Raw genomic sequence first — 12453 nt, 5'->3', positions numbered from 1 at the left:
TCATATACCTTAAGGGGTTAAATAGGTGTGTGTGGGGGGGGGGGATGGTAGGGGTCTTTACGCCAAAATATTTTGGGGAAAAAATCTTAGGGTGATTTTTTATGGGGCTCCTATATGGTTTCTGGAAGGTAGACAAGTAACTTATCTTTAAACCCATATTAAATCTATGTATAATATTTTTTTAACATCTATCAATATTTGTTGACATTTATCAATATTTTTTTTAAAAAGGATGGTTTAATTGTTACCAACATTTCTTGATGTTACCAAATTTTTTAAAAAACTTTTTTACACTCATCAATATTATTACTCAACAATTTTTACATGCACCATTTTTTTTGCATTCACCAATATTTTTTTTAGCGTCTGCCAGCTACGTAAAAAAAAGAAAGAATAATGTAGATAGGAAGGAGCGAGCCCCAGAATAAATGCTGAGATAGTTCAGGTAAATGTTGAGATAGTTAGTTGGATTGTTGTGGGTTAGGCTACAACCGGGCTATAATGTTTAATTATGTATCTACCGGAAGAATATTAAAGGAAATCCAATTTTCAGGTGTCTTTTTTCTTGGGCCGGCCTGCGTATGCAGGCCGACACTCGCACGCTATATATATGAACACTTGGGCCGCGCTAGCTTCGGCTGCCTACCGGATTGCGCCCAAAAAGGGTAGTAAGTAGGCCGAAACCAAGGACTTTTGTTCCTTAGCCCAAGCAAGCGGGGGTGATATTAGAGCACAGGGAGTCAGTGATCCTGTCAAAAACGAAAATAGAAGCACACAGTGGTATATCAAGCACAAACGCACAATCCGCGTACCAAATTCACAAGCAGTTCAATCCAAACCACAACAATACCGGCCGAATAACACGCCATCGTAGTGTAGAGTAGCGAACGAGATCCACAAGAACAGCTATATATGGATGCTGCACAAGGTGTATATGTAGGTGCAGGTACGCGCGAGCACTGGCATGGCCATGGCGCTCAGGCGGATCCACCCTTGAGCCTCTTGGCGATGCCGGCGAAGTACTTGCCTTGGTGGAAGGCGTGCTCCAGCTCCACCTCCGTCGGCCACCGCGAGCCGTCCCCGGCGAACGTGCCCGCGCCGTACGGGCTGCCGCCCTGCACGCTCTCCATGCCGAACATCTTGGCGCCGAACGTGTACCCCACCGGCACGAACACCATCCCGTGGTGCGTCAGCTGCGTCACCGCCGTCAGCCTGACCAAGGGAAAACGTTAGCATGCACATACATATTACCGGCTGTCCTTATCACTCTCTGGACGTGATCGATCAGCTTGTGCGACGCGAGGTGTGCAAGACAACTCACGGCGTGGTCTCCTGCCCGCCGCCCTGGGTGCCGGTGCTGAAGAAGATGCCAGCGGGCTTGCCGGCCAGGCTCTGCTCCCGCCACAGGCCGCCGGTGGCGTCGAAGAAGGCCTTCATCTGCGCGGCCATCATGCCGAAGCGCGTGGGGAACCCGAAGAGGATCCCGTCGGCCTCCGCGAGCTCCTGCGGCGTGATGATCGGTGCGTCCGTCTTCGGGGGCGCGCCCATCTTGCCGAGCACCTCCTCGGACAGAGTCTCAGAGACCTATTGGCATGGGTTTTACATGGCTCGTCAGAAGCAGAGTGACAATTGCCAAGCATGCAGGCTGGAATGCCCACTAGAAACACGTTATTAGCTCTAGCTTTCGACAGGCATCCAAACCAGAGATTATTGCAGTGTTGCCAACTTACGACACTACATGGATGTTGAGACTGACCTGCCATATCTTCACCTCCACACCTTCGACAGAGGCGGCGCCTTTCTTGATCTCCTCAGCTAGCTTGGAAACATGCCCGTACATGGAGTAAAACCTATTGAAAAAAATGGGTACAGTTTTTTACTGCTTTTACGATGGATGCGAACGACTGTGCAATAACTAAAATGATTGAATATCGATCACTCTTACTTTCGGTATATGCACAATTTACACTCAGGGAACTCTTTAGGAAGGAAGAACAGAGTAAAGCTTACACCGAAGGAATGAGGGTATCATAAGCCAAATTGTATTGGGGATGTTTATTCATGATAAAAAAGAGGTTACATGTAAGTCCATAACTTAACACATAATATATGATATAGTTACTTCAGCAAAGATGGTATCCTATGGATACAAATTTTTGCCCCAAGCTTCCAAATGGTGTATTCTTTTTATGTAAATTACTGCTCCGCAATAACATTACTGAAAAATATTTCAAGTGTCAATTAGGTATTTAGGTGTAAAGATGTACTAGAAAGAAACACGTGCTCCCCATCTTTTATTGAAAGGTTTCTAGACGCTCTCACTTTTTCGGTAGTTGGACAATCTCATTCGGGCAGAAAAATCTAAGTGAATTACTGTTTACTTATATTAAATGATATTAGAGTGGTTGTTTACCTTTTCAAGCTGTCATATACATGTGACTTCAACTATAGAGATGTGATGTGGGCTGACAGATACACTGTTGTCTGCCAAAGTGCCAATAACAGGATCCATGCACCCAAAAACTAAACAGTCAAGTATGCCAAGTTCAAGTATTCAGTAAGACCAATGAACTTCATGGTCCTAATATTTGGATATTAGTTAATGCAATTGTTTGGGTTTGGGATGCAAATAAGAAGAGATGAAAAAGTGTGAATCAAGTAAAGGGTCCATGCGTTGATTTGCAAGTGGGAAGCAACAAGAGGTAGCAAACATGCATGCCCATCAGAAGACAGAGTGGGATTGTACTGTTGTAGTGGAAAATCCACATCAACATAAAAGGGCATATGTGGATTTCATAATTGCCCACGAAAGAAAAGTAATGTATCATTAAGGCTTTCTAGAAGTTTTGCATATACAGACAGAAACAACGGCATCAAAAGTTTAATAGGCATACAATATATGTAAGAAGCACCGATGAATTTTGATCATTGAAAGGAATAGAAATTGTAACAAGCTAGATTATTAAATCTGAAAAAAACAAAAACAGTTCTTAGGATATGCTTTAATTGTAATTTTAGGTCAGTTTGCAATTGAACTGTAGTTTCAGCTCAATGAGCAGATAAAATTTGCTCCTCTACAGAAAACAATTTTAGGACACGCTTAAAACTCCCTTTAGATGGAGACAATGTAAAATTTAATGATTCCTTCTAATTTTAAGCCAGGTTTTATTTTGCTAGGATTTTCATCTTGAATGACTGATACAAATTGGACATGATCTTGTATTGATAGATTAACCTTGACAGCAGTTAACATGTGGATTCCATCTTTTTAATGTTGAGTACTCTAACTTCTTGCAGTATGATAAAAATAGAAAATGCATCGCTATTGCTAAATGCTAAATGTTTCCGGCTCCCAGCATTGAAAAAAAATAAGAAGATGGATTTGTAATTGGTCATGACCAATTAGACTTGGTAGCTGGTGGGGAACAGGGAGTCGGTGAAGCTGTCATACATGACTAAATCAAATGTCTGTCAAAGCAGCCGTTCATGATAATAGAAACCTAATCAAATCGCCGTGAGTCTCACTATCAGTGATGATGTGAGCCACCAGTATAAAACTAGAAATCATTGCAAGAACGCTCGCGGCAACGCCAATAACTCCATCGGGGCGAAAATCTATCAGCATTTCCCACGACAAGAAAAGGTTTCGAGTAAAGCCAACCGGCCACGGCCATGACTAAACTAGTGCAGGATACGTTCCCACCATCAGGGCATCACGGAGGGGCCATTGGCCTAACCCACCCCCGTGATGGAGACATTGACAGCCAGAAACCAAATTATTCAGTAGCCTATCTAAACCCTTTCCCAACTGCCTCAAGTTCATTGATCCTGGACACAACCGGAGTGATCGAAACTGAAATTAAACCTTCTTGAAGCATCATCGAAAGTTGCAGAGCAATTTTGAAGGAAAAAGAAATGGCACAGCAATGGCCTGCGAATTCTGATTACGGGACTTTCGATTTAATTCCAAAACAACTGAGTTCAGCACCGCGCGGTCTAATTTGATTCGAAGGCATCGGCGGCTTTTTATTCGTAAAGGAAAGGAAAACAAACTATGGCAGTAGGCGGGTGGTGCGGCGGATACTTACACGACGTAGACCTTGACCGCCATTGGAGCTCTTCGGATCTGAGATCTGGAGGCAGGGGAAGGAAGGATCGAGGACGCTGGCGTTTTCTTTGTTTAATGGGTTCGAGATGCAGACGATGGGGAGAGGGAGGGCAGAGTATTTATAGGCCGCAGGTGCCGTGGCGCCAACTGTGATCCAGCGTGGCAGACGCCACGTCAGCCCATCTGTACTTCAGGGTTGCATTAGAATTCAGAAATTTGGCCTCGTGAGAAAGGAAGCAAGAAATTCAGGATCGAGATTTCGTGGTTGTACGTAAACACTTTCGGCAGCAGTTAATATTACCGCGTGCATTAGCTAAGCTTGACAGCCCTGTGCAGAGACCAAATAGCATGGAGAACCACGAATTTTGGAGCTTCCTTTGCAAGTTCGGAACATAGCAATTTCGTAATGGACCAGTTCAATCTCTGCAGGGTTCATCTCCAACCATGCCAAGATGCCTCCATGATCTCTCACTGTCGCCACCAACAACCCTGACGGCGACGGGTTCTGGAAGCTCCAAGCTATGGGCTATGGCAGGGTGGCACAGGCAGATTACTAGCTCGTCCATTGGTTTTGGCGTTTTGCAATTTCAGACAAGAAATCAGGCCGTTAAGCAGACCGATTACGTGCTCATGACCCTTTGATCGAGCCGATCGGAGGGGAGGATGCATGGATCCCGCGTGCAGGCGGAGCATTCATTCCACCTCTGAGCTGCCGTTTCACCCATCGTCCATCGCCTCCGGTGCCACGTTTCTTTGCTGTAAAGCAGCAGCGTCAATGATGGCCGTTGGAGGCGAGAAAGAACCCGTGCCGCCGACGGATTGGGCATGGCGCCTGTGCCTGTGTTGTTGCCCTGATGGATGCGACGCTCGTTCTGGTTCCGGTGTGTGTGTGTGGCTTCAACCTCAAGGCTGTCTCGCCACCCATCATTCGCGACGAGTTCTGCTCCTCTTTCGGCCGCCGGCCCAGAGGTCGGAGCACTGAATAATCGGTAGATCTCTAGCTCGTTCGTGGTCACCCACCGACAGAGAGGAGGGAAGGGAATGATGCCATCATTTTTTTTTTCAGGATTCACATTGCCCAACTATACAGTGGCCCAATTTGCTGAAGTGAACTCTATCATATCAGCACAAAGAAATAAGCACTGGGCCTATTTCTCCCAAAGAAATAATCATTGGGCTTGTGATGGCCCGCCTAGTTATTGAGATGCCATCAAAACTCGAGCAGCCCATCTTAGACTTCCTAGGCCCAAAGAATTTGTCCAGATGGACCGACCTAACCTCTCGGAGCCCAGATCTGCCTGCCACTCCGCTGGAAACAGAAGTGCGTGTCCTCCCAGTCTCCCATTGGCACTGACACGATAGAATCATAAGATGCTGTCAAGCTGCCGTCGACCAGCGACCTCGCTGCTGCTGCTGCTGCGCTAGTTCACCTCGCCGTGATGGCGCCCAACCACCGGCTCCCCCTCCGCCTCGCCGTGGTTCTCCTTCTTCTCCTGCTTCTCCCCGCGGCCTCCCGCGCCAGGGACACCATCTCGCCGGGCCAGCCGCTCCGGGGCAACGACACCCTCGTCTCCTCGGGCACCGGCACCTTCGCGCTCGGCTTCTTCTCCCCGCCGGGCTCCAACAACACCTACGTTGGCGTCTGGTACGCCAAGCTGCCCGTCCGCACCGTCGTCTGGGTCGCCAACCGCGCCGACCCTGTCCCCGGCGCGGTGTCGCACAACGCCGATGCCACGCTCTCCGTGTCCGCCGGCTGCGCGCTCGCCGTTGCGGACGCCAACGGCACCGCGGTGTGGTCGTCGCCGGCCCCGCCGCCCGACACGGCGGGGAGGCCGTGCACGGCGCGGATCCGCGACGACGGCAACCTGGTGGTGTCGGACGGGCGCGGGCGCGTGGCGTGGCAGGGATTCGACCACCCCACCGACACGCTCCTCCCGGGGATGCGCCTCGGAGTGGACTTCGCGGCGGGGAAGAACATGACCCTGACGGCGTGGGTGAGCCCCTCCGACCCGTCGCCGGGCCCCGTCGTGGCGGCGATGGACACGTCGGGGGACCCGGAGGTGTTCGTCTGGAACGGGCCCGCCAAGGTGTGGCGCTCCGGCCCCTGGGACGGCGTGCAGTTCACGGGCGTCCCCGACACCATCACCTACAAGCCCCTGGGCTTCAGCTTCCGCTTCGTCAACACCCCCCAGGAGGTCACCTACAGCTTCCAGGTCCGCGACGCCAGCATCGTGACGCGGCTGGCGCTCAACGGCACGGGCGGCGCCGCCGGGCTGATGCAGCGGTGGACGTGGCTGGAGACCGCCGGCGCGTGGAGCCTCTACTGGTACGCGCCCAAGGACCAGTGCGACGCCGTGTCGCCGTGCGGGCCCAACGGGGTGTGCGACACCAGCAGCGTGCCCCCCTGCCGGTGCCTCCAAGGGTTCGCGCCACGGTCGCCGGTGACGTGGGCGCTCCGGGACGGGCGGGACGGGTGCGCCCGGGCGACGCCGCTGGACTGCGGCAACCGCACCGACGGCTTCGCGGTGCTCCCGCACGCCAAGGTGCCCGACACGACGGAGGCGGTGGTGGACTACGGGTCCAGCCTGGAGCAGTGCCGGCAGCGGTGCCTGAGGAACTGCTCCTGCACGGCGTACGCCAGCGCCAACCTCACCGGCGGGCCGGGCCGCCGCGGGTGCGTCATGTGGACCGGCGGGCTCGACGACCTCCGCGTGTACCCGGGCTACGGCCAGGACCTCTACTTCCGGCTCGCCGCCGCCGACCTCGGTACGTTACTTACACACCTCCTCACTCGGATCACTTCGTGTCTTTTGTACGTACACATGCACAATCTTAGTTCCTCTTTAGTCGTCATGAAAAAAAACTTATTTTATTCTTCATTGTCCTGCCGTACGATGATGCACATGCTGGTTACTGGTTAGTGGAGAGAGGACGTTAACTTCTTCAGTTTCTGCCGTGCAATGATGCAGTTTGGTAGTTTCAAAAAAAAAATGATGCAGGTTGGTTGGTGACTGAAAACTGAATAACTTGGTACCAGCCAATTCAGCTGTCCACCCTGACCCCTTTTTACAGCGTGCACTGAATTACTTAGGCTATATACCACCTAAAAAAAGACTAGCCTCATTAGCAGCATGATCTGGGTTATCTTTTAGTTTCTTCAATAATTCCAGCATCTGTAGTTCGTCCCCGTCAAACAGTAAAAGAAGCATCAGCGTATGTATCGGTAGACAGACAGACCCTTAAGGCTTGTCTTTCTTTTCTCCTTCAGTTCGTGTCACTGTCATTGGGAGGCACATCCTCTGCCATCGACATCAAATGCCAGAAGACGGTCGTAACCTGCATTCGTGGATCGTAGCCATACCAACAATGAGCAAAATCCTTTACAGTTTACACTACCCCAGTAAAGTTGAGTCTCTGCACAGGAAGAGTTCCGGACCACAATCCCGGAACAGATTCTCTCAATCTCTTGTGACCTCGTTGCACGAGGTACACGTACTTGCCATACAAAATCGCGAGTCCACTGTTGACGGAGACGGGTCGAATGAGCACAATCTACGGACGAAATCGACGTACACTGACCAGTCAGCAGACTGGGTACAAGTTGAACTTCGCTACCTGAATCCGGTAGGGTTCCAATTTCCAGCGCAATGATGTTCAGGCAGGTCTCCAGGTCCCTAACCACATGTAGAAAAGCATCCGCGTCCCGTGTCTTTCAGATGTTCTGGGCACGTCTCGCACTTCCATCCCCCGATGTCACCTGATGGTGCAGCCCAACGAACTCAGGATTAGTGATGAGATAATAGATTCCATTCCAAGCAACCCTGGCCCTCTTGAGAAGACCTTCATCTCGGTGCCTGTCGTAATCAGGCAGACACGCAGTTCATAATCCACACCGCTGCACATGAGAGCACAGTGAGATTGACTTCGACGAAACTAAACAGCATCTCAGCTTCACTTTATAGCAGTGTGCTGCTGCTAGCTCTAGCTGCTGGAAGACTGTTCCAGCAGCATCTTCCTCCCAGGTCCAGTCCCACACGCGGTTTCTCGTCTAAACCCCCTGTTTTTTTTGTTTTTTTTTTTGGTGTGGAACATGATAGTGTGGTGCACGAGTACAAATTTGGCAACAGCGATGGTGACCAGATGGTAGGTTTTCTTAGGTACCATGACGAAACAATAATGAGACATTGAGAACAACGGATCGACAGCAATGCATCAGATCAGCTAGTCAACAATGTCCAGGTCGCGTGCATGTGGATGTGGTCCTGGATTGTGAATGCAGATGTGGTTTTCGCATGAGGTTGGTGTGCGGTAGACTGCAAGGCATGAGGAATCCATGGAGAAGTGTTTTAACTCTATGTTCTCTTTATGGGTCAATCAGATAAATAAGACAACAAAAGAAACGCAGGGAAGAGGAAACATCCTTATAGATAGCGACCGAGGTTCTGTTTTTACTAGATGTGCATTATATTCAGCTAGAAGATAGATAAAAAAAATAGCCAACTTTTGCATGTTCTGTGACCAAATAAAGATGCAATAGATTGGTAAATGACAAACCTGAAACATCTCCTCCTTTGCTTGCTGCAAGGCTGCATCAAAGTTAAGTAGGACTAAACCATATGCATCAAAAGAAAGAACACCAAGTCACACAAGTAACTAAGCTCCTCTCTAAGGAAATATCACAAAAGTATGCAGCAATCGTTAATAAACATACCAAGACTAGTTGTTGACATAACAAAGGGCGTCGTTTCCTTTAGAACTAATCATGGTACATATGAGCATTAACTGCAGATCACCCCCTTGTTGCATGGACATTGTAGCATCTGTTAGACTGTTGCCACTATTAGTGCCGTTATGTATGTGGATCAATCCTTCTTGCAGCTGGTAAAATTCATCGGCATGCGACTTGGCGCACCACATGGAGCTGGACCCATTCCATCAGTCAGGGCCGGGACATCATCGTGCTGATATTTTGGTTGCGAAGGACATCACTGGACCAATGGGTGCCAACAGTGATAACACTCGGCTTCTCTTTCCCCTGCAATATCATGAACAACACCTTTTCCATATGAACATAGATCGAGGCATCCCCTACTCATACTGCCATGGTCCAGGGTGGGCATGGGCCCTGTGTGCTGTATGCTTTTTTCCATGATTTAACAAACCTGGACCACATATTTAAGAGCTTGGTAATTTGGAAGAACAAGACCACCAACTGTAGTTGATCCCATGATATCCTGTTATCCACAAGCAAAATTTACAGTAAACTGATGCGACAAAATTACTTCATACATCATTACGAATGCTTCACAGCAATGAGTGAGCACTTATTTCTGCAAAATTCAAGAGCCCCATGAATGTTTACATGTCTATCAGAAACTGTAACACTCACAATTCATAAACAGCATTATATTATTGTCTACACTATTTTCTAAGATAGGTGCAAGCAAATCTGTGATCAAACTAATATGTTATGATTTGTTGTGCAGCTCCAACAAGCAAGTCAAAGAAGAAGGTCAATATTGTGATTGCAGTTGTTGTCAGCATAACTGCACTGGCAATTCTTCTAGCAGTCGCAGGGTTTTTCATTTGGAAAGCAAAGAAAACCAAAGCAAGAAAACCAGGTGACATATAATCACTACAGACTGTTGACCTCCTCTAAAGGGATCTCTATATTTTACAGTACAAATGTTAAAAGACAAAATAACTGACAACTTTATGGTTGATGCAAATTTAACTCGGCATTTTAATAGGATCAAGCACATGGAGAGCTGGTCCACGCAGTAAGGAGGGGAGTGAAGGAAAGGATCATGGGGATGATCTGGAGCTGCCAGTATACGATTATGAGACAATAGCAAAAGCCACAGAGGATTTCTCAACTGAGAACAAGCTTGGTGAAGGCGGTTTCGGGCCTGTATACAAGGTAACAATCTCAACCTAAATGATAGGTGTAGTGCCGTCGCATCATAAATTTTAGAAACAGTTCAAAGTGGCACCAGGATGGCTCAACTGCTGGCTAAATGTCTAAATGTTATATCACCATTTCAGCAAGCACAAGATTTTCAAGCATTTCCAAATAGAATGTTCTTTTATGTAATGATGATGTATTAAACATACATCACTGGTAGTCCCAAAAACTAAAAATGTGCTCTATTTTTTATATAAAAGAACTGTAGACTTACTGTGACTTTTATGTCTGATTAAAAATGCATGAAATTCATAAATACAGGGCAAGCTCGAGGATGGACAAGAAATAGCTGTTAAGACACTTTCAAGAACATCAACACAGGGTCTTGAGGAATTCAAGAATGAGATTTTGTTGATAGCTAAACTCCAGCATCGGAATCTTGTTCGATTGATTGGGTGCAGCATTTCTGGACCCGAAAAGATACTTATATATGAATACATGGAAAACAAAAGCTTGGACTGCTTTCTGTTTGGTATGTACTAACCTTTCTGAGAAACAAAATTCAAAATCTATCAAGAAACAAATAACAACCTATCTTTGTTACCAGACACAACCAAGAGCAAACTACTTGACTGGCAAACACGATATCATATAATTGAGGGGATCGCCCGAGGTTTACTGTATCTTCACCAGGACTCGAGATATAGAATCATCCACAGAGACCTCAAGACGAGCAATATTCTTCTGGATGAGGAGATGACTCCTAAAATTTCAGACTTCGGCATGGCTAGAATGTTTGGCAATGACGATACAGAAATCAATACTCTCAGAGTAGTTGGTACATAGTAAGTAACTAAGAGTTTTGACAGATCAGTTAATCATCTATTATGTTGACCGTGCAATTAAATCTCCTGATAATGATGACATTTACATGGTTTTCTACAGTGGTTATATGGCTCCTGAGTACGCAATGGATGGAGTGTTCTCGGTGAAATCAGATGTATTTAGCTTTGGTGTCATAGTGCTGGAAATCATTACTGGTATAAGGAACCGAGGTGTCTACAGCTACTCTGGCCACCTCAACCTTCTAGCACATGTGAGCATCCTCCACCCAATTCACCAATTCTATACAAGTAAACAGCCATTAATTTAACTTAACGCCTATTTGATTTGGTAACTTTTCTGAATTTTTACCAGGCCTGGAGCTTGCTGAATGAGGGGAAGGGCCTAGATTTAGTCGATGAAAATCTGGATGGCTCCTTCGATTCAGATGAAGTGCTTAAATGCCTCAAAGTAGGGCTTCTATGTGTGCAAGAGAACCCCGACGACCGTCCCCTGATGTCCCAGGTGCTGATGATGTTGGCCAGCACTGACACTGCCTCGTTGCCAACTCCCAAGCAGCCGGGCTTCGCTGCAAGAACAGCTGCTGCCGAAGACAGGTCGTGGAGCAAGCCCGACTGCAGCATTGTCGACAGCATGACCATCACCATGGTTGAGGGTCGGTAGGAGGCTGGGTCTCCTACTTATCATAGCACGAGATGAGATGTATATCTTAGAGTACTAGAGTGGCATTGGTTCCTTTGCTATCTTGTCGGCGAATGCAGGAAATGCAGGGTATTATAGTTTTGTGGATTGTGTGTTTACTTTTAGGAACAAATATAGTGTGCAAAAGATGTATAATTGGTCCTAGTATAGAGTGAAAAGAATTCTAGAGATTTTAGATCAAACTGAATGGGTGAACAGACCTTGCATTATTGCAGGCGGCGCCGAGAACCTTCTCCAATCCGCCGCAGCGGAAGTCGTGGCCAGAGAGGACGACGGTCCGGGCGGTGGCGAGGCAGGCGTTGCTCCCCGAGTCCCCGGCGCGCTGAACTGCTTGCCGCAAATCTGGCGGCGCGAGGCCGAAAAAGATCGCCGGTGCAACAGAAACTGAAATCTGCCAAAAGCCAGCCCACAAATCGGCTTTTGGCAGCTTTCCTTGGGCCGGAGGGAACAAAGAAAAGCCCACTAGAATATTCGCAAGCGAGCCCTCAGGACCAAACCTAGAAATGGCTTCATTGAAATCTTTGTGAGAACGTTTGTTCCCTCCGGCCCACAATTGAGGAGTAAAATGAACCACATGTGGAAATGGAACAATTTCAAGAAAGTTCAGTAAGGGTCCGCCTGTAGAAATGGTTCAGTTTCCTATGGCATTTTCCCAAGAATGGTGAAATACGGAAGCAAGGAAAAATCATATGGAAAAAAATATAGAAGGCTAAAGAAGATTACCGTACAGGTCAGTTCCGATATGAGCCGAGCTAGTTCGCTCAAGGAACTGCGCGCCATAAGACAAATTGACATCTTGGTTTTTGGATAAGGGCTACGACAAATTCAACTTGGCTTGTCCTTGAGGAAAAGTATCATGCCCCGCCCACCAGAGCACCCACAGACCGTAAAGGGA

At 47.8% G+C, this 12453-nt stretch overlaps 2 protein-coding genes across 3 annotated transcripts; one reads left to right on the top strand and one right to left on the bottom strand.

The window, feature by feature from the left end:
* Nucleotides 1-783: 783 nt before the first annotated feature.
* Nucleotides 784-4243, bottom strand: LOC117847196 (NAD(P)H dehydrogenase (quinone) FQR1). Its single transcript, XM_034728357.2, has 4 exons — nucleotides 4089-4243; nucleotides 1757-1850; nucleotides 1322-1584; nucleotides 784-1212 (listed from the first exon to the last, which is right to left on the bottom strand). The coding sequence occupies exons 1-4, from the start codon at nucleotides 4109-4111 to the stop codon at nucleotides 978-980; spliced, it is 615 nt and encodes a 204-aa protein (XP_034584248.1). The 5' UTR covers nucleotides 4112-4243; the 3' UTR covers nucleotides 784-977.
* Nucleotides 4244-5448: 1205 nt separating this feature from the next.
* On the top strand, nucleotides 5449-11740 carry LOC117850689 (G-type lectin S-receptor-like serine/threonine-protein kinase At4g03230). Of its 2 annotated transcripts, XM_072292714.1 has the most exons (8): nucleotides 6734-6874; nucleotides 8987-9108; nucleotides 9595-9729; nucleotides 9859-10028; nucleotides 10335-10545; nucleotides 10621-10858; nucleotides 10959-11109; nucleotides 11211-11740. In XM_072292714.1, the coding sequence occupies exons 2-8, from the start codon at nucleotides 9024-9026 to the stop codon at nucleotides 11517-11519; spliced, it is 1299 nt and encodes a 432-aa protein (XP_072148815.1). In that variant the 5' UTR covers nucleotides 6734-6874; nucleotides 8987-9023; the 3' UTR covers nucleotides 11520-11740. The 2 variants fall into 2 exon arrangements, with proteins under 2 accessions (XP_034588438.1, XP_072148815.1); XM_034732547.2 differs by lacking the exon at nucleotides 8987-9108 and having other exon boundaries at nucleotides 5449-6874.
* Nucleotides 11741-12453: the final 713 nt, after the last annotated feature.

This window comes from Setaria viridis, chromosome 3, assembly GCF_005286985.2.
Source record: "Setaria viridis chromosome 3, Setaria_viridis_v4.0, whole genome shotgun sequence".
NCBI classification, from domain to species: Eukaryota; Viridiplantae; Streptophyta; class Magnoliopsida; order Poales; family Poaceae; genus Setaria; species Setaria viridis.
The sequence above is the reverse complement of the archived record's forward strand: the minus strand, read 5'-3'. Positions and strand labels throughout refer to the sequence as shown.

Bases quoted from the DNA above. Each gene is read 5' to 3' on its own strand.
- LOC117847196 (XM_034728357.2), bottom strand. From the start codon at position 4,111: ATGGCGGTCAAGGTCTACGTCGT. The intron at 1,851-4,088 runs GTAAGTATCCGC...TTTTTTCAATAG, and splicing joins GCGGTCAAGGTCTACGTCGT to GTTTTACTCCATGTACGGGC. The intron at 1,213-1,321 runs GTGAGTTGTCTT...TCCCTTGGTCAG, and splicing joins GGCGGGCAGGAGACCACGCC to GCTGACGGCGGTGACGCAGC.
- LOC117850689 (XM_034732547.2), top strand. From the start codon at position 5,548: ATGGCGCCCAACCACCGGCTCCCCCTCCGCCTCGCCGTGGTTCTCCTT. The intron at 6,875-9,594 runs GTACGTTACTTA...TTTGTTGTGCAG, and splicing joins GCTCGCCGCCGCCGACCTCG to CTCCAACAAGCAAGTCAAAG. The intron at 10,546-10,620 runs GTATGTACTAAC...CTTTGTTACCAG, and splicing joins CTTGGACTGCTTTCTGTTTG to ACACAACCAAGAGCAAACTA.